The following is a 20,717-nucleotide window of genomic DNA, read 5'->3' as shown; positions in this document are numbered from 1 at the left end:
CAGTAGAGGTTCTTGTGAATCGAACGCAAACACAACACTTGACTATAGCGCGACTTACAGGTTACGAATTAACATTGTTTCAGCCACATATAGAAATCAGACGTTGTAACACATTGAATCCTGCCACACTTTTACCTGTAAATGGAACAGACCCACTAGCTCATGATTGTATTGATGTTATTACAATAACGACAAAACCCAGACAAGACTTGACAGATGTCCCATTGTCAGATCCAGACTTGACGTTGTATGTAGATGGTTCATGTATGAGAACAGGTACAGGAGAGTTAGTGGCCGCTTACGCAGTCACAACAGACACTGAAATTATTGAAACCAAGTGTATAAATACCTTGTCCGCTCAAGCAGCAGAGCTCGTCGCTCTGACACAAGCCTGTATTCAAGCCACAAATAAAAGAGTCAACATATACACTGATTCACGTTATGCATTCGGAGTTGTACATGACTTCGGCGTGCTGTGGCGAGAGAGAGGTTATTTAACTTCTCACGGTGCCCACATTCAGCACGGACCCCTCATTCATGCCTTATTAGATGCAATACATTTACCCATTGCAATATCGATTATGAAATGTAAAGCTCATACGAAAATTACTGATATCATTTCTCAAGGCAATGATCTAGCTGACAGAACAGCTAAACAGACTGCTCAAACTCAAACATCCGACATGACAAAGACAATAGTCCAGACACCAACACATTGCATGATGGTTAAGGATCCCGCTCTTGATGTAATTGACATACAGACACATGCTACTCCAGACGAAATAAGGAAATGGACTGAATTAGGAGGGATCCAAACGGATCAAGGATGGATGACGAAGGAAAAATCTGTATGGTTCCTTCCTGATTCAATGGTCCAAGTCATTATTAACACTGTCCATAGTCCAGCGCATCTAGGAGAGAAAGCTATGCTAGACAGCATTCAACACATTTGGTTCAACAAACATTTACGAGCAGCAGCGAAACAAAAAGTTCGTACCTGTAAGATCTGTTGTCAGTTCAACCCAGGAAAAAGCATCCCCGTAGAGCAGGGTGGATTTCAGCCTCCTGATCACCCTTTTGAAATCCTCCAGATGGATTATATCCAGATGGAACGATGTCGAGGATTCAAATATGTTCTCGTAGTTGTCTGTGCTCTTTCCCGTTGGACAGAGGCATACCCGGTTTCAGATTACACTGCCCCGACTACTGCCAAACAGTTAGTTCGAGAATTCTTCCCACGATACGGTTTACCACGTGCTGTCTACTCAGATAACGGCCAGCCGTTCTCATCCGAACTAATGAAACACGTTTCACTTTTGTTAGGCTATCAGTGGAAATTCCACTGTGTCCGACACCCCGAGGCAGCAGGTCTCGTGGAAAGACATAATCAGACCCTGAAAATTAGATTGTCCAAAATATGCAGGGAGAAAGGTGTCGACTGGGTAGTAGCATTACCAGTTGCACTCTTTTACATGAGAATGGTAGCACACTCTCGAACAGGGCTATCTCCGTATGAGGTGATCTTTGGTAGACCACCAAATATGTGGGGGACGCCTATACCACGTAAAATAACTGATATTGACTGTAATATGCTGACAGATTATTTGGCTTCCTTGATGTCTGCACTACAATCTTGTCGTTCACAGGTAGCTGCAGCTTTTCCTGACAACACTGAAGTGAAACCCCATGACGTAATTCCGGGGGATCTCGTTTTAGTGAGGAACTTTGATCGAAAGACTCAGCTGGATCCTAGGTGGAGGTCGCCACAATTGGTCTTGCTCACCACAAGGACAGCCGTGAAGATCGAAGGCAGAAAAGGCTGGGTACATTCAAGTCATATCAAGAAATTTTATGGACTACCATCGGATATAAAAACTACACCTCGTGTGTCTTCACCCATTGACTCAAAACTTCCTTTGGTTGACTCAAGTAGTCACGGACATTATAAACTAAAACTCAGATCTAATCAGTCGGGAAATTTGATTGTTTAAGTCCTCTCCAAGGTGAAGCGGTTGAATTTGTCTCCGACATGTATCCCTTAGATCTGAATAGAGAAAAAACCCGAAAAATGTTGAAACGACATACATATTGTAAATCACTGCGTAGTCATTGCACAGTGACGTTATTAATTTTGTTTTTCTTAAGTTTTTTTATAATTATTGCAAGTATATTGTTGCACATATATTATCCTATTTCTAGACATGTTTATAATATTACTGCTGAACATTCTTTTAGTGAATTACCCCCGCATGAATTGTCATACAGATTTGCGCTGCGCAATAACACTTTTATTAGTATGTTACATCATTCCCATCAGGTTAGCAATGCTACAAATTGTTGGATATGTGGCCGACTCCCTCCCTATCAGAACTATAAAGGAATTCTACCCCTTTTTCCATACCCATTCACACACAACGGCTCCTGTGGAGCATGGTTTAGTTTAATTAATTCCTTAGATTCAAATTCTGCAGTTTATCAAGACAACTGGGTATGGGGAAATCTGAACTTATTTTTACTTAAAGTCTGCCACCCCAACAAGGAGGGACTTCCCAAAAGAACAGGAACTGATCTAGAAAATGAAGTATATGGATTAGGTAACTTTACGCTTAATCTTATGATCCTAAATATCGAATCCGAAGCTACTCCAATTTTGCCCGCCATGTCAGTATTTCCAGTAAAAGGTGAATTATGTGTAAGAAAGAATGGTTCCATACATATGGGCCATAGTAGATGCACCACTGTAATAGAATTCAGTGATCAAGGCAAGTCGACATTCAGAGCTTCCCGCCATTCCTATTTTATATGTGGTCAGACGGCATATGTACGTTTGCCTCTAGATTGGGATGGTACCTGCTACATTGGATTCCTTTTGCCACCTGTTTTCCTAGCTCCTCCTGATTATCACAGAAATACTCATTTAGTACACAATAGAGAAAGGAGAGATCTCCCAATAGTCGATTACACTGAAACAGCATGGGAAAAATACACAGATTTCAATAAAGGTCTCTTTCCCTATATAGGTACCGTTACTAATAGTAAGCTGATACGTAGATTGACTAGAACCCTTGAAGCAGTAGTGAACGAAACTATTTCCGCCTTAGGCAATTTAACAGAAGAGCAGTCTGCTATGCGGATTGTTGTGCTTCAAAATCGTCTTGTCCTTGACGTCATCCTGGCCGATAGGGGCGGAGCTTGTAGGGTCATCGGATCAAGCTGCTGCGTATTCATACCAGAAAATTCGCCATCTGTATATAAAGCTATAACGCGCCTTCATAAGATTGTGAGCCAGATACACCAGAATCCAGGCACTTGGACTTGGTCCGGATGGTTTTGGAGCGTGTTATCAGCCTGGGGATGGAGAGTTCTATCCTTCCTAGGTATTGGCCTTCTCATACTATTCAGTTGCTGTCTATGCCTACAATGTGGACCAGCGATTTGTGGTCTGTGTGCCACATCGTGTATTCCACATCAAGATTTTCGTTCAAAATCCCGGAAGAAGAAAGAAGAACAAATGATGCTATATGAACAGATCAATGGATTGATGAAGATTGATATCTCTTGACGGGCAAGTAGGGGACAAGGAGGGAATGTGGAAATATGGATTTTTCTGGTCAGTTATGTCCCCTATCTTGGACCCCAACGGTTCTATGTGCATGTTACAAGTACATGTATGTTCCCTCCAGTTCTAGTTATGAAGACGCAAATACATGTGCGTCCATCGTTAACATGTCCTCTTTCAGATCCGCCATGAATGGGCCGGATATTCCATTCCTAAGTACAAAAGGCCACCGCCTTTATATGGTTCATTTATGCCATTTTACAGTCCAGGCAAGTAGGCCCTGATTCTGTCATCAAGCTTTTCTTGCTTTCTGTCTCTGAAGCTCCAGTCCGAGCCTGCATCTGTGACCATGAACTTTGTCTCATTCCCTGCGCGGCTCACGATGCCTGACATCAGCTTGCTGCCTGCCAAGAACTGTATTTCACCTTCGAAAATTATCTGCTCCGCTCCCTGCCCAATGCATTCCTGTCTAGTAGTTTGAGTAGGCATTCTGCCAGCTACCGAGCAAAGGCCCGGCTTCTCTGTCTTTATACAAGTAATTCATAGTCCTGTTACTATGGAAGATTCCTGCCCTCGCATCTAGTGTAGACACTTAGACGCTTGTACACGCACTAACAGTCAGTATAGTCAGTATAGAATAAGATTCTACTCCAAGAAGGCCTCTCTTTTGGATAACATAGTTCTTTAAACATAGGATGTTAGATATGATTTGGGATTAGGTTGACTTGACCCTCCAGACATCTGTCGCCACATGTAGAGCTAAATGTCAAGTCCCCTTCACCCCCTAGCTGCACGTCAATCACACGTCATGCTGCTGCGCGCGCATTTCTGCCAAGTATTTCTGCTGACATTGCGAAATTATTTCATAGATCCACCCATATGTGACATCACAACCAATGACGTTTTCTTGTTACTCCCAATTACGCCTCCTTCAGCTACGCATGTGAAATGTTATCTTTACTATCAATTGTTACGCCTCTTGCCTTTGCCTCACTGTAATGCCTATTGTATAAAAGTGATTAATTATCAATAATGTATGTACTTCACTTCCTGAACCTCCGTGGTGATGGAACTTGGAGGCCACGATTTCGAAATCGTCCATTAGAATAAAGCCCATTCTGAACCTCTAATACCACGGATTCTGCCTCTTATTTACTGAGCTATTTTTATTATGTTCTGTATCAAATTAAGTCCCGGTAATTAAATTATTTACCACAGTCTGAGACCCCTAAAATCATCATAAGGGTTGTCTGGATAAGTGCAAGGTGTTTCACTTAAAAAACTGTGCACAATATACTAAGCCAGCCTCCTACAGTATGTATTACCCAGATGTAAATTCAAAAATTAATATTATTCCACAAGCTGGGGTAGGGCAGGAAATTACCATATAAGTGAAGCTCTACATAGTACCCAATTATTGAACGGAAACAAACTAAATAATGTTTAAATGCAAGGGTTGAGCCATAAATGTATTCAGAGTAATGATAGAATTTTATCTCCGTTTACCCAAAACGAGATATATTAAATACTACATTATCCCTTACATTATGTAATATATAATATAAGCGATAAAATTAAGGATGGAGTTTGATGAGTATCTTAAAAACTTTTAGCTTTTGTGTTTCTGTGTTGGCCTTGGCTCTGTTGGTATTTCCATTCTTTGTTACTCTATAAGACTGCAGGCGATTGGCAGTTCAATGCATAGAAGCTTTGGGTGAAAATATGTGAAATAAATGCAATGCTTATTTAATTGGCAGAAACTGATCTAATAGAGTGTAAATCCAGCTCTAAGTCCCATTTCTACATACAAGCTGTCTATGTCTACGAAAGGCCGTCTTCTGCTGAGGTAATATTTGGAAGCCTTTTGACACACTGCAAAGTATGCCTTTTGCTGATGAGGTCTAGGACACAGCAGACTGAGGAAACTGTTCCCAAAGTCTTATGAAAGTCTGCACCCTCCCACAAAAGGTAGTGGAATGTGCAGTCGTCCCTAAAGGAATTACTACTAGGGTTAAATGGCCTACTTTGTTTTTGCAGCGGAACGAGCGGCACCTCTGCCATCGCCTCAACAACCTTTTTGCTGGCTTTCCCGATAAATGTTGTGACCAACGATGGTGCTTGATCCCACGCTGTTGACGGAACCACTTTTTTGTCGGTTAGATAGAGTGGAGAATTTGTCCTGGTGAAATCCCAGTCTCCATTTGTGCCTCAATAGCTGGCACCAAGTTGTCAAAGTAATTTAACGATGAAATAAAGAAATAGGTAGAACGTGCTCATCCAGCGAAGAACACGTTATTTGAAGCCCTCCTCAGCAGCTTAGTGAGCTCCCACTGACCTTGATGATGGGAAATTTGTAACTACATGGAAATAACATTTGGAGTGCAGGACAGGACCCAACAGGCATGTGTCATACTGTAGTGATGTCGTGCTCTCCGAAGGATACTTCGTGAAATATTCAGAAGAGGCGAGGCCACGAGAAAAAATGTATGGAGTTAGCAAAAGAACAAGATACTAAACTTTCCAAGGAGTCTAGCGAAAAGTGAGCAATAGAATTTATCCTGATTAGGAACGCAATGCAGACTTCATACAATCCGATTGACCACTGTGAAACCATAAGTCATAAAAACCTTAATTTTTATTCCACGATCAAAATACTCATGTATAATCCATTACCTGCTGCGCTTGGGAAAATGAAGGTGCCGAGGTCGGAATCATCACATTCCGACCAGCCTCTGCCAGCTGTCCATGGCGTCCTGCTCCCCAAAGATAGACATCACATTTACCCCCAAGATGCCAATCCTGCAAAACAATCAAACACACAGGATGACCACCTGAAAACACCTAATACTGTTATACAATGCAAGAGAAATACAAGAGAAAGCTTGTACACACCTCTGGCCTTGATGTTGCCCAGGACATAATCTGTTCATCCATACCATTGATCCATTTACCGTTATTCTAAAAGGGAACAAAGGTGGATTAAATATGCAAGCGTTCATCTCTTTTTGCATATAACAATAACGTGAACGTTCCAGCTCAATATACTACATATACAGTACGTGCTATGTCATATGGATATATTTCTGTATTCTAGAACATTATACACATTCCAGTTACATTTTGGTAAGTTAATTATTTATTGTCTTGCTTTGATGCAGTTCTTATAATACTTAATAAGTTACAGGATTCCACCAACACGTGTTTCAGTTTGTGTAGCATTAGGCCTCGGGCCTACTCAAGGCTTCATGTTTCAAAGCTTGTTAGTACCCACAGAGAATGAGTCTGTAGAGCATGTCAAGTCAAAGTTCGTCTGCAGTCTGGTATTGGTTTCATCTGGAAGTGTTTTATTGTGGTTGGTCTGTATTCAGACAGATTGCTGTAAACAAAAAACTGTCTTTGTTTACAAAATGAACTCGGGTTTGTTATATAGTATTTTTTCGATTGAATTAATACAAATATTATGGCTATGCAACTTACTGATGAAATCATACCATGGTTAGGCAATTAAATAATGTGTTTTTTTTACCATCATTAACTAGTTCAACTTCAATAACGTAGTATGCAATGTGTGTTAGAGTCTGCATTCACCCACATGCTTATTTGACAATTATTTTCTGCCTGATTGGATTCTGCCTATTAAATTGTTTTTCTCCTCAATTTGTAGATTGTGTTGCACAATCAACATGGTTCTCTGAGGAATGGATCAGGAGTCCTGAAGAACAAGTTACTTACCTTCGGTAACGATATATCTGTAAGAAACATTAGTTAGTTAGATTCCTTACCTTAGAATATTCCCAGGCGTCAGGCTGGATCTGGAAAGATTTTTCGTCAGCAGTACCCCTGCGCGTCGGTAGGCGTAGTCTTCGGCTCCGCGCCTGTCGTCGGTGTTGTGATCGCTGGGATAACGTCGTCTGAGTACTTAGACGCCGCCCTCGCGCACTGACGTCAGTTCTGTACATAGCTTTCCGTGCCAGGAACGCAGAGCCATGCAAGAAACCAACACTTGTGCCATGAAACTAGGGCCCTGAAAGGGATGACCTTAACCATAGATATCGGTTCGCAGAAAGGGGAGGATGGGTGGGGCGGTAAGTGTAGGACCCTGTACAGTGTACCCTAGGTACCCAGGGCATAGGTGTACCCTAGGCCTCCCAGGGGCTGCAGCATGTATTATGCCACCCCTGGCCTGGCCTTCCAATCAGACACAACTGGCTGATCACTCAGCTGGGGCAAGGTTGTGTAATCACCCCTTGCTTAGATATAGTATACCTATATCTACCCTTAAAATAGACACATGTGTACCTGTGAGCCACTCCTATGGCAGGCCTTAACAATCCTGGAGGCAGAGTGCTTGGTAACATGTGAGATGGTGCTCTAGCATGAGCTGAGCCTGTCTGCAGCTTTCGGAACCATGTCCTTATAGCTGTTCTATGATATAGCCTACCATATACTCTTAAAGTACCTTATAATCTTAAACGGTTATGGTAACTATGGTTTGGCTGTATCAAAACATGTCGTGTAAGGTGTCTAACACTTTGGAATAATACCCCCATACCATTTCTGGTGATGAGGATATTATTCCTCCCTTCTAGAGGGAGAGACATGTTAAAATCCTACTTTGCTGTTTAACTCTGACCAAAGCCTCAGCATCACAAGATGGATGCTGCTGCCACAGACACGAGTCTGACCTCCTGCAGCTGGGAGCCCTCCCAGCCAGGGAGGCCTGGACAATAGGTTTCCTGCTTGGGGAGGTGCTAGCACCTCCCCAGACAGACTTTAGTATATTGGGGCAGGGAGGGCTGAAAGGAATGAGACACTGCCTGGGGCACACAAGGTGTCCCATGCATAGTCCAGTTCAAACCGGCGCGGGGGCACTCCAGCCCCAGCTCTGGCGCGAAACTGGACAAAGGAAAGGGGGTGTAACCACTCCCCCTTCCTGGTCCCACCCATAGGAGGGACCTTGCAGGTAGCCCAGCCCACTAGCCCAGTATATCAGTAGGTAGCTTAGCCCTGCTAAATTAGATTAACCTGAATCTGCAACTTGAACAGAAACTCTGGACCTTCGACATTCGACCTCAGGAAGAAGACTGAAGAAATCTCCCTTGTGGCCAAGGAGTGACCACCCTTGGCAACCAGGCACCATCCAGCGACCGCTGCTTGCTTTGCGACTGATCCTACGAGGGACGACTGCAGAGACCGACCAGCGCCGAGACTTCCAGACACCTCTAACCCGGATCCACATCTCCAGCGAAGCGGAGACCCGTGGAGGCGACGAGGGACGTGGGATCGGCGACTTGGGAAAAGTGGCTAGTACCTGACTAGCGCGACTTCCGAGGCTCCCTCGAGGCTGTGCTTGGGGAATTGAGAAGCCCCCATCCCGAGCACCATCTACAAAGAAGACCAGCTCCCCACACTTCAAGTGTTCTGCGTGGGGCCCTTCTGCACCTGAGTTGCTCGACGCGTTGTCCGGTTGCTGGCCCGTTGGCTAGTGACCTCTGCGACGACGAACCTTTGTTTTCACCTTGCTGGTCCGGCTCCTCCAGACTGGCACACGCTCCTCTGTGAAAGAGAAGCACCCCAGACATTCCTGGTCTGCACCAGAAGCAAGTCCTCCATCCTGCGTGGGTTCCGCTTGCCAAGGCTTGTTGGGTCCTGACTCTATTTCGACGCCGCCGACAGCAAGAGCCTTCGTGGGACAGCTCACCTCCTGGTCCTGGTCGTCCTCGACGCCTCCTGGTACCCGTGGCTGCTGCGACAAGATTCACCTCTTCACCTGCATCTTCACGACATCGCCTGGTTCCTTCCTGGTTCCTGGCTGGTGACCTAGACTCTGTCGCTTCTGCTTGCAGGTTCCTTCCTTCCTGATCCCATCCTTGGGATCCACCGGACACTCTTCACTGACTGCCTGTCAGCAACTTTCCTTCAGGCATCCATAGGAGTCAACGACGAAACCCGACGCAAGTTCACACCTATGCACCCGCAGCCCGTGGGCTAGGTAACTTGAGCATTTCGGTGCTCACAAGGGTATTGACTATCCAAGGGTCTAGTTTCCGAGTCTCGACTTCCTAGCTATACCAGAAGTGTCCTAAAACTGTTAAATTCTAATAACTTCTATTTCTATCGACTTTTACGCATTACGCGTGAGTGTTTCCACTCTGCACCTGAATCCCGTGGGCCTCCCACTTCCTAACCTTTGGTAGTATAGTGTAGCCCCAGCGATTCCCTAGGCCTAGGCCTATCCTGTGTTCGTGACAGTCGTCCTTATACCACTTACTCAGTATATGGTTTGCGTGTCCCCTAGGGCCTAACTGTATTACTTACCTGTGTGACTTAATGTATGCTTAAATAAGACTGTGTTGTACTTACCTCGAATCTCATAAAGAGTGCTGAGGGTTTGACTAGAACAAATACATTCTATTTTTATATATATCTGTTGTGGTGTCCTTTCATTTGGTATTCAAGGGATTACCTATGGTATAACAGCTGGCTTCACATGCCATTTAGAGTTTAGCCTAAAACTGCTCTTGTCCATGCTACCACTAGGATAGCTGGTCTATAAGGTTGACTTTACAACCAATCACCATAAGGATTGTTTGGACTGATACAGGGTGTACACTAGAATTAGTGACATCATATATCAGGCCAACTTCTCACAGTAAGGAATCTAACTAACTAATGTTTCTTACAGATATATCGTTACTGAAGGTAAGTAACTTGTTCATCTGAAAGAAACACGTTAGTTAGATTCCTTACCTTAGAATAGATACCCCAGCAATACCAACCCCGGTGGTGGTTCTGCGAAGCAAGATCACACCAGGAAGTCCTGGAGAACGGAACTCTCCAGGACAAAGAACAAAGAAGCCGTCACTCCAGACTTGGCTGTCCAGGCAGTAATGCTTGGCAAACGTGTGCAGCGAGGTCCACGTAGCTGCCTGACAAATGTCCTGCAGAGGGACTCCCCGTCCCAAGGCAGTAGTAGCCGCTGTGGCCGGAGTGGAATTTGGCCCTCAGCCCCACAGGAGGATCCTTCTTAGCCAAGGAATAACAGACCTTAATGCACAAAACGACCCACCGAGAGATGGTTCGCTTGTGCACTGCCCGCCCCTTCTTAGCGCCCATGTAGCCAATGAAGAGTTGGTCGTCCACCCGGAACTGTTTTGTGCGATCCAGATAAAAGGAGAGCTCACGTTTTAGGTCCAGACGGTGGAGCCTCTCTTCCTCTTTCGAGGGATGCGGAGGCGGAAAGAAGGTGGGTAAGGTAACGGGCTGCCCGATTTGAAAGGCAGTAACCACCTTAGGAAGAAAAGAAGGGCGAGTCCTCAGAACAACCTTGTCCTGATGGATAGAGAAGAAAGGAGGTTTAGAAGAACGAGCCTGGAGCTCACTCACTCACCTGGCAGAGGTGATGGTAACCAGGAAGGCAGTCTTGAGAGTCAGAAGACGAAGAGGACAGTTATGAAGTGGCTCAAATGGAGCGCACATCAGATAAGTTAACACCAGATTCAAGTCCCACTGAGGCATTACAAAGGGAACAGGAGGAAACATGTGAGCAATGCCTTTCAAGAATCTATTCACAACTGGGAACTTGAAACGAGAAGGGTGATCAGGAAGCCTCAAGAAGGCTGAAACAGCTGAAAGATATCCCTTGATGGTGCCCAGAGGAGAGCCCTGCTGGGCCAGGAAAAGAAGAAAGAGGAGAACCTCAGAAAGAGGGACGGAAAGGGGATTCACAGCCTTTGCTGTGCACCATGCCAAAAATGTGTTCCACCTGAAGGCATATACCTTAGTGGAGGGACGCCTGGCTGCCAGAATGACATCACAGACTTCAGGAGGCAAGTCAAATGGCATCAACTGCCGTTGCTCAATCTTCACGCATGGAGGTGGAGGCTGCATAGGTTCGGGTGGAGGACTGTCCCCTGCTGCTGCAACAGAAGGATCTCCTGAAGAGGCTGTCGAATCGGGGGATCGATTGACAGACTGAGTAGCTCGGGATACCAGTATCTTCGTACCCAATCCGGAGCCACAAGGATGACTTGGGCCCGGTCGCGCCTGATCTTCTTCAGCACTCTGGGCAGAAGTGGTATAGGCGGAAAGGAGTATAATAGACCGCAACTTCTCTCGCGACGAAAAGCGTCTCTGAGCGAGTGACGCCTTGGAAATTCCAACATGCAGAACTGATGACATTGCACGTTCTCTTCGGTGGCGAATAGATCTAACCAAGGCTCTCCCCACTGCCAAAAGATGCCTTGCGCCACGTCCGAGTACAGACGCCACTCGTGATCCATCATGCACCGACGGCTGAGTTCGTCCGCCCTGGCGTTCAGAAAGCCCGCCAGGTGTTGAACCACCAGGATGATGCCCTGATGTTCCAGCCATGTCCAGAGGCGCAGAGCCTCCTGACAAAGGGTCCACGACCTCACCCCGCCCTGTTTGTTGCAGTACCACATGGCGGTGATGTTGTCCGTGAACACCTGCACTACACTTCACCGGACAGAGGGAAGGAAAGCCTTCAGTGCAAGGCGGATCGCCAGCAGCTCCAATAGGTTGATATGGAGCCGGCACTCTGCCGGAGACCAGAGGCCTCTGATCTCCGCTTCTCCCATGTGGCCCCCCCATCCCAGGAGGGACGCATTCGTCACCACTGCATGCTACGGTTGGGGTAGGGAGAGGGATCTGCCACAGACCCAATCGCGGTCCGTCAGCCACCACTGCAACTGTCTTGCGGTGCCCTCCGAGATCAGGACGTGGTCTGACAGGTTGCCCTGATGTTGAGCCCACTGGAACTTCAGGTCCCACTGCAGAGCCCGCATCCGCCACCTGGCGTGATGTACCAGCAGGATGCAGGAGGCCATCAGACCCAGCAGCCGTAGGGCCATCCTGACCGAAACTCGGGATAAAGGCTGAAAGATCGGAATCAGAGCCTGAATATCCCGAACCCGCTGTTCGGGAGGATAGACCCGAAACTGCGCCGAGTCCAGAACCGCTCCGATGAAGAGGAGTTTCTGGGAGGGACTCCGATGTGACTTCGGCACGTTGATGGAGAAACCCAGCGAATGCAGGAGGTCGGCCGTAGTCTGGAGGTGGGAGACGACTGTTAGGGGCGAGCCCGCCTTCAACAACCAGTCGTCGAGATAGGGGAAGACTGGAACCCCTAATCTGCGCAGATGAGCTGCGACCACCGCCATCACTTTCGTGAACACCCGAGGGGCACTGGTGAGGCCGAAGGGGAGCACGGTAAACTGAAAGTGCTCGTGGCCTACCGTGAACCGCAGGTAGCGCCGGTGGGCCGGCAGGACGGGGATGTGGAAATAAGCATCCTGCAAGTCCAACGCTACCATCCAGTCTCCAGGATCTAGGGCAGCCAGAACCTGAGCTAATGTCAGCATCTTGAACTTCTCCTTCCGGAGGAAGGCGTGCTCCTGAGGTCCAAGATAGGGCGTAGGCCCCCTTTGCCCTTCTTGGGAACCAGAAAGTAGTGGGAGTAACAACCCTGTACTATCCCTGGGCCAGGAACGCACTCGATGGCCCCCTTTGCCAAGAGGGCCGTAACTTCCTCCTGCAGAAGTTGCAAGTGATCCCCCAACATGCGGCGGTACTGCGGTGGCATGGCTGGAGGGGTCGCCTCGAAGGGGAGGGAGTAGCCCCCCCGGAGGATTTGCAGCACCCACCTGTCCGAAGTGATGGTATGCCAGTGGAGCAGGTGATGGCGAACTCTGCCTCCAACTGGCGTGGAATGGGCCTGAAAGCTCGGACTAGGAAGGCTTTGAGGCAGATGCTGCGGGAGCGGATGTGGACTGACCGGCTCTCTGTCCCCCTGCTCCGCCATGGCGGAATCCACGTACGCGTCGCGTTGAGGCTGGTTCTGCGGCCTGTGGCTGGACGAACGTGCGGGTGCCCCTTCCTTGGCCACGAAAGGGGCGAAAAGCAGAAGTTTGCTGGCGCTCGGCAGACAGACCCAAGGACTTAGCCGTAGCCCTGGAGTCCTTAAAGTGCTCCAGCGCGCTATCTGCTTTGACGCCAAAAAGGCGACGGCCATCAAAGGGCATGTCCATGAGAGTGCTCTGGACATCCCCTGAAAAGTTTGTGGACCTCAGCCAGGCGTGACGACGAATCGCCACCGTCGTTGCAATCGCTCTGCCCAGCGACTCTATGGTGTCAAGTCCACATCTAATGGAATACCGTGCTGCAACACGCCCCTCAGCAAGAGCCTGGGCGAGCCGTGTCCTGGCCTCCTCTGGACACTGGGGCAGCACGTCCGCCACCGTATCCCACAGAGAGTGGGTGTAACGGTCCAAAAGGCATGCGGTATTAATGGACCGCAACCCAAGACTGAGAGAGGAAAACAGTTTCTTGCCAAACTTTTCCATCCTTTTGGACCCCGGTCCGGAGGTGCGGACGGGAAGGCGGTTTGGGACATGGAGGCCTGGATAACCAGACTCTCAGGGGTGGGGGGTACGGACAGAAAGCAGGGGTCACCCGGAGCAAGGCGGTGGCGCCGGGCCACGTTCCGATCCACAGGAGAGAGTGTGGAGGGCTTGGACCTAGTGCCCATCAGAACGTCGGTGAGGGCCTCATTAAACTGCAGCAGAGGCTCCGAAGAGTTGACTGGCGGTTGAAGCACCTCAGTGAGGCGGTTAGTCCTCATGGCCGCTGCAGGGAGCTCCAGGCGCAAGGCCTTGGCTGCCTTGCGCAGCACCACAGCATAAGTAGTGCCCTCCTCCGTAGCCATGGAAGGAGGAGAGACGAAACCAGTGTCAGGGAAAGTGTCTAGACCACTGGCCTTCCCCAGCTCATCTGCCCAGTCCCGACTTAACTGGCACTACTGTGCCAGAGGGTCCTCAGACCCCTCCCAGTCCTCCCCTTCATCCGTGTCCTGGTAATGAGGCAGAAATGACAGAGCCGGGTCATAGGCGAAAGGGTCACTCATCGACGCTGGAGACGGCGCCGAGCGGTGACGGACCCGGGCTGAAACTAGGGACGGGGTCATCCGAGGACGGCGCCGGGAGCGACACCATGGGGGTCGGCGCCAGCAGAGGAGTCATCAGGGTAACTGGCATCGACCGGGATCCAGGCCTGGATCCCACGGGGGCCTGCGGAAATCAGGAGCAACGACGATGACGGCGCCGGGGCCGAAGCCGCCGGCTCGCAAGGACCCCCAGTCGGACCTGCGGTGCCCATAGGCGCGCCGGCAGGCCTCGACGGCGGGAAGAGAGTCCTCATGGCCACAAGGAAGTCTCAAATCTCGCCTGGAGTTGCATGAAGACCAGGGACCGGAGGGTGTGGGGCCGGATGCGACTCCTGCGGCTCTGGCGGAGCCACGCGGGTGGTGCCACCCGAACCCTCTGCCGAGTTGCGCTACTGGCGAGGGGAGTCAGAAGAGCGATGTCGCTTCTTCGACTTCTTTTTGCCATGCCTCGACTTACCTGAGTGCGAGGACTTGGATCCCGACTAGCGGTGATGACTGCGGCTCCGCGACCGGTCCCTCGACTTTCTCCTCGACCGGCGCGGAGCCGACTGCCGGATCTCGAGGAGCTTGCGGGACCGCTCCCGCCTAGCTTTCGACATCAAGAACCCAGCAGTCGGGGCACAACTTGTCATCGTGGTCGGCCCCAAGACAGTAGAGACACCGATGGAGGGGGTCGGTAACCGACATCAGTCGGTGACAGCCGTCACACGGCTTGAACCCGGGCATCCCTACCGGCACCAGGAGTCGAAGTCGACTCGAAAAAGATACGCTCTTCCCGGATCTGCGCTTGCTGGTGCGGAAAAATGAAGAACTGATGTCAGCGCGTGAGGGTGGCGTCTAAGTACTCCGACGACGTCATCCCGGCGATCACGACGCCGACGACGGACGCGGAGCCGCAGATGACGCCTACCGACGCGCAGGGGTACTGCTGACAAAAAATCTTTCTGGATCCAGCCTGACGCCTGAGGATATTCTACGGTAAGGAATCTAACTAATGTGTTTCTTTCAGATATGCATGTGCCAGAGTTTAAATATTTTTGTTTTAAGCCATTGGAGAATTAATTAGTAGTAGTAATGTATTGTACAGTTAAGAAAAACCTTAACAAACAGACAAACAAATTAAAAGGATTCCTCATACAAAGTTAGAACGTCCCATAAGAACAAGCAGGTCTGAGGTCGGAACAAAAAGATTATGCTGAGCCATTGTTAAAACAGAAAAACAGAATTTGAAGCGTATTTGATAGCTAAATGACAATACGCAAAATTGCAATAGCAGCATAGACAATACCAAGCCTTTTTAAGGCACATGGTGCTGGCATGTGTGCCATGTGCAACAGAATTTTTTTTAATGTAACGTGTATCAAAACCATTTTGCAAGCACAGGCCAGCAGTATCAGGTTGCACGGGTAAAATGTAAAGAAAAAAAAACCATGCATTATGCAGGACAAAATACGCGGGGTTCTTAAGCTGCAACACTTGACATCATGTTGTTTTGCAGTATAGATGGAATTAACATCGCCCAGTTTGGTGTCAGCTATCCGTAGAAACTTAACTGTTTTAAAGTTTAATAAGGAGTCCATAGGGTTCAGACTGGCTATTACTGCCTTTCGGCAGTTAGGAACTCTTAGGCGAATGAAGTCAGTGCACAGAAGGATTTTACTTTGCTGCAGCAAAAAAAGGCACGTGCATAGCATATGGATTAAAGTTTATTTTCCTGACCACAAAGACTGCATCTTATATCGTAGGGATCTGAGTGACGCCATGCCGGAAAGTGAGCTCGCAAGTTCCACTCATCCAAGTCTTAATGCCACTAACCTGGCCTTAATCCACGCGGGATAGTGCAAGAAATGTAGTCCTGCTGCTTACTGGAGGAGTAGGAATTGATTACTGACCATGTGTAGGAGTGTATGCTCAGGGCCGCCATTTCCTCCAGATTGGAGAGTTTTTTTGCTGTGGTTGCCATTCGTTTTTTGAAAACTTGTTGAGAGATGCTTGCCCCAGGCCTTGGTAAGTGAGAATTCTTTTAGTTTGTCTACAAGGTGTTGCCTGTAGAACGAAGTTGGACCAGCGACCTCTAATTCACGCCAGATTAGGCCATGCATGGCGTCTTGCGGTGCAGGCCGAAGACAAAGTTTAAAAAGCAACTGCCTCTGGCCCAGTGCTGTTTTCTGATGCTGAAATCAAGTCCCTCTTGCGCTGGTGATGCTCTCTTTGGTACAGGGAGAGCTGAATATAAATTCTGATGATGAGTTTATCTGCCACTGTAGCCTCCATGGCCAGGGTAATTTTGCTCCTGTAAATTAATGCGGGGATGACCTTTGCTTTAATCACCTGGAGAAGGGGGTCAAGACTTGGTCCTAGCAGATTCTGAGCGACAGTTGAAAGGGCAAACATTAAGCTGGAGCCTTTGCTGTACATATAGCTAAAGTAAGATTTGAATGATCCTTTGCTGTCTAGATGAATGCCTAAGTATTTGTATTCGTTGCTATGATGGTGCCAGGCACCACTGAACTGCCACTTGCCGTGTCGGATTGGTTTAGGTCCAAATGTAACCGTCAAGGTTTTTGTTTGATTGATTTCAGCCCGTTCCTTATTGTTTAAGCATGTAAGGTGGATAGCTGCCACTGAAGGCCAATCTTTGTCGGGCTAAAGAGCACGAGGTTGTCTGTGTATAGCAGGTGAGTCCTGGGTTGACCTCCCAATTTGGGCGGGTGACCGTTTGCTTCGACGTATCAGCAATATATAAAATGAAGGGCAAGGGAGAGAGCACGCTTCCTTGCTTCAGCCCAGATTTTTTGTGGATCTTCCTTGAGATCCGAGAGTCATCTCCTAGTTTGACCCTCATCCATGTGTTAGTATCCAGCTGCTCAATTGATCTCAGCAAACCGGCGCGCATGCGGTCGAAAGCAGCTTTAAAGTCCACAAAACAGGAGTAGCGCACCCGTTTATTTCTAAGGGCTTTGTCACGTACGCCATCAAATTTGAGGTAGTACCGCTTTTTTCCCTGAAGCCACATTGATTTATTAGGATAGGATATGGTTTTGTATAGCACACGAATACCGAAGCGTCTTGGCGCTGGTAAGTACAGAGGGAAACATGATCCTCAGATGCGATCCTCTTGGAAGAGCCGTGTCTTTAGCAGTTTCCTGAAAGATTGATGATTTTCTACTAGTTTTAGGGAACAGGGAAGCTTGTTCCAAAGTCCAGCAGCACGGATTGAGAAAGCTCTACCCCCCCATCTGACTTTCTTAATCCGATTGATCTTAATAAGACTCTGTGTGCTAGACCTTAACACACGGCCAGAAGTATAAGGAATAACATTTCTGAATATCCTTTGTTCCACCTCCGAAAACAGCCGTATGCACTAAGCATATGGCCTTAAAGTCTATACGCTGTTGAACTGGGAGCCAATGTAATGTTTTAATTCCCCCTGAGACAGATTGATCTCTAGGGACGTCAAGTAATAACCTCGCCGCAGCGTTCTGCAGACTTTTTATCTGCGTCTTATTTATCCCTAACAATAAGGCGTTGCAGTAGTCCAATCTGGATAACACAAGCAGTACTACAACGGTTTTGCGCAGCTCAGGTTCGATAAAAGGGAAAATCTTACGCTGCGTCCTTATTAAAAAGGAGCAAGATGATGCAAGGCTGTCGACATAGGCTGAGAAATTTAGCTGACTGTCAAACAGCACGCCCAGGTTTCTTACCTTGGGCACGGGGCAGGGGCACTCCCCGGCCCCTAACGGCCACCATGATCTGTTCCACAGGGGACTCCCCTGGCCAAACTCAATAATCTCAGTCTTCTCAGTGTTGATCTTCAAGAAGCTCCCCTGCATCCAAATCATAATTTCAGACAGGCAGTTGTGGAATTTGAAGGCCATGTCGTTAGATTGTTTTAACGCTGAAATTATGATCTGGGAATCGTCAGCATACGAGACTATCGTGAAGCCATGCTTCCTGATGAGTTTGGCCAGAGGGGTCACATAGATATTAAACAGCGTAGGTGACAGCGCTGAACCCTGCGGAACCCCACACGGCAGATAAAAGCTGTCCGACTGTAAACCGTCCCAAAACAAGCTTTGCTCCCTTCCTTCCAAAAAAGAAGAGAGAATGGACAACGCAGAACCCTCAATGCCAATTTCCTGAAGCCTTTGAATCAGCACCGCATGGTTTACGGTGTCGAAGGCAGCCGACAGATCTAACATCACAAGAATCGCCTTGCCTCCCTTGTCCACTATACTACGAATTTCCTCTGCTGCCACAAGTAGTGCTGACTCCATTGAATGTTGTGCACGGAAACCGTGCTGAGTGGAGTCCAGCAGATTGTAAGTGTTTAGGTATTCTGTCAGTGATCTATTTAACTCCCTCTCCAAAATTTTGGCTGCGATAGGCAGTGCGGCAACAGGGCGGTAGTTCTTTGGTATATGAGGGTCCAGTGCGGGTTTTTTTAACAGTGGTCTGATTGTTGCTATCTTCCAACTTAACGGATAGCTGCCAGACTCAAGTACTTGATTGATTAGAGGGGATAGTTCTCCTGCAATCACGTCAGCAGCGAGATGCATGATTGAAGGGGGGCAGGGATCTTTAGGTGACCCTGATTTGGTTAGTGTGAGAAGTTGGCCTGATATATGATGTCACTAGTTCTAGTGTACACCCTGTATCAGTCCAAACAACCCTTATGATGATTGGCTGTAAAGTCAACCTTATAGACCAGCTATCCTAGTGGTAGCATGGACAAGAGCAGTCTTAGGCTAAACTCTGTATGGCATGTGAAGCCAGCTGTTATACCATCACAATCCCCTGAATACCAAACGAAAGGACACCACACCAGGTATATATAAAAGTAGAATGTATTTATTCTAACATATACCCTCAGCACTCTTTATGAGTTCAGAGGTCTAAGTACAAACAATTTCTTAAGTAGCATACGTTAAGTTACACAGGAAAAATACAGTTAGGCCCGGGGGCCACGCAAACCATATAAAAAAGAAAGTGGTATACGTACCACGTCACGAACAGGGAGTAGGCCTAGGGCCTAGGGAATCGCTGGGGCTACACTACAATACCAATAGTTAGGAAGTGGGAGGCCCACGGGAAGCGTGTGCAGTGTGGAGTCACACACGCGGGTTACATTAAAGTCAATAGGAATGTAGTAGTTAGAAATAGGAAGACTAAGGACACTTCCGAAGTAACTAGGAGGAAGCAACTAAAGACTTAGACACTTGGATAGTCAATATCCACTGGAGCACCGGAGTACTCGCGTTACCTCACCCACAGGAGACAGGTGCATAGGTGTGAAGATGTGTCGGGTGTCGTCGCTGGATCCTATGGATGCCTGAAGAAAAGATGCTGGCGGGCGGCCAGGAGGAAGATGTCCGGTTGACCCAAGGATGGATCTTGAAGGAAGAACACCTGAAAGCAGAGGGGACAAAGTCTGGGTCACCAGCCAGTGACCGGGTGGAACCAGGAAGGAACCAGGCGATGTCGTGCAGAACACAGGTGATGTCTTGAAGCTTGCCTCTGCAGCCACGTGGACCAGGAGGCGTCGAGGACGACCAGAACCAGGATACGAGCTGTCCCACGAAGGATCTTGCTGATGGCAGAGTCGACGTCCCGATTGGAGTCAACAAGCCTTGGCAAAGGCAACCCACGCAGAAATCGAAATTCGCTTCAGGTGCAGACCATGAAGGTCTGAGGTTCTTCTCTTTCACAGGGAAGCAGGAGCCAGTCTGGAGGAGCCAAACCAGCGGTGGAAAGTTAAGGGTTCGTCGTCACTGAGGCCACTAGCCAACAGGCCAGCAACCGGACAGACGCGTCGAGCAGGAAAATGCAGAAGGGCCCCACGCAGAACTCGTGGAGTGTGGAGGGCTGATCTTCGGTGCAGATGGTGCTCGGGGTTGGGGCTTCTCAATCCCCAGAGCACAACTTCGAAGATGCCTCAGAAGCTGCGCGGGAAGCTACTCGCCAATTTTCCCAGGTGGCCGGTCCCACGTCTCTCGTCGCCTCCACGAATCTCAGCTCTGCTGTAGATGTGGATCAGGGTCGGAGAAGTCTGGAAGTCAAGGCGCTGGTCGGGCTCTGCAGTCGGTTCTTCGTAGAACTTGGGCAAAGCAAACGGCAGGTCGTTGGTGGTGCCTGTTTGCACAGGGTGGCCACTCCTTGGCCACAAGGAAGATTCTTCAGTCTTCTTGTCGT

General features: G+C 48.3%; 1 protein-coding gene across 8 annotated transcripts in view; it reads right to left on the bottom strand.

Annotated features, from left to right (window-relative positions):
- Positions 1 to 20,717, bottom strand: part of HERC1 (HECT and RLD domain containing E3 ubiquitin protein ligase family member 1) — a 1,817,725-nt gene that overhangs the window by 302,929 nt on the left and 1,494,079 nt on the right. For all 8 annotated transcript variants that reach the window (XM_085643727.1, XM_085643730.1, XM_085643731.1 and 5 more), the window contains 2 exons: positions 6,452 to 6,517; positions 6,233 to 6,358 (listed from right to left, as the gene is read on the bottom strand). In XM_085643727.1, the coding sequence (XP_085499853.1) occupies positions 6,233 to 6,358; positions 6,452 to 6,517 (192 nt within the window). The remainder of the gene's footprint in view (positions 1 to 6,232; positions 6,359 to 6,451; positions 6,518 to 20,717) is intronic.

Source organism: Triturus cristatus, chromosome 3_1, assembly GCF_964204655.1.
Source record: "Triturus cristatus chromosome 3_1, aTriCri1.1, whole genome shotgun sequence".
In the NCBI taxonomy this organism is placed as follows: domain Eukaryota; kingdom Metazoa; phylum Chordata; class Amphibia; order Caudata; family Salamandridae; genus Triturus; species Triturus cristatus.
Note: the sequence above shows the minus strand (reverse complement) of the source record. Positions and strands in the feature narration are given on the sequence as shown.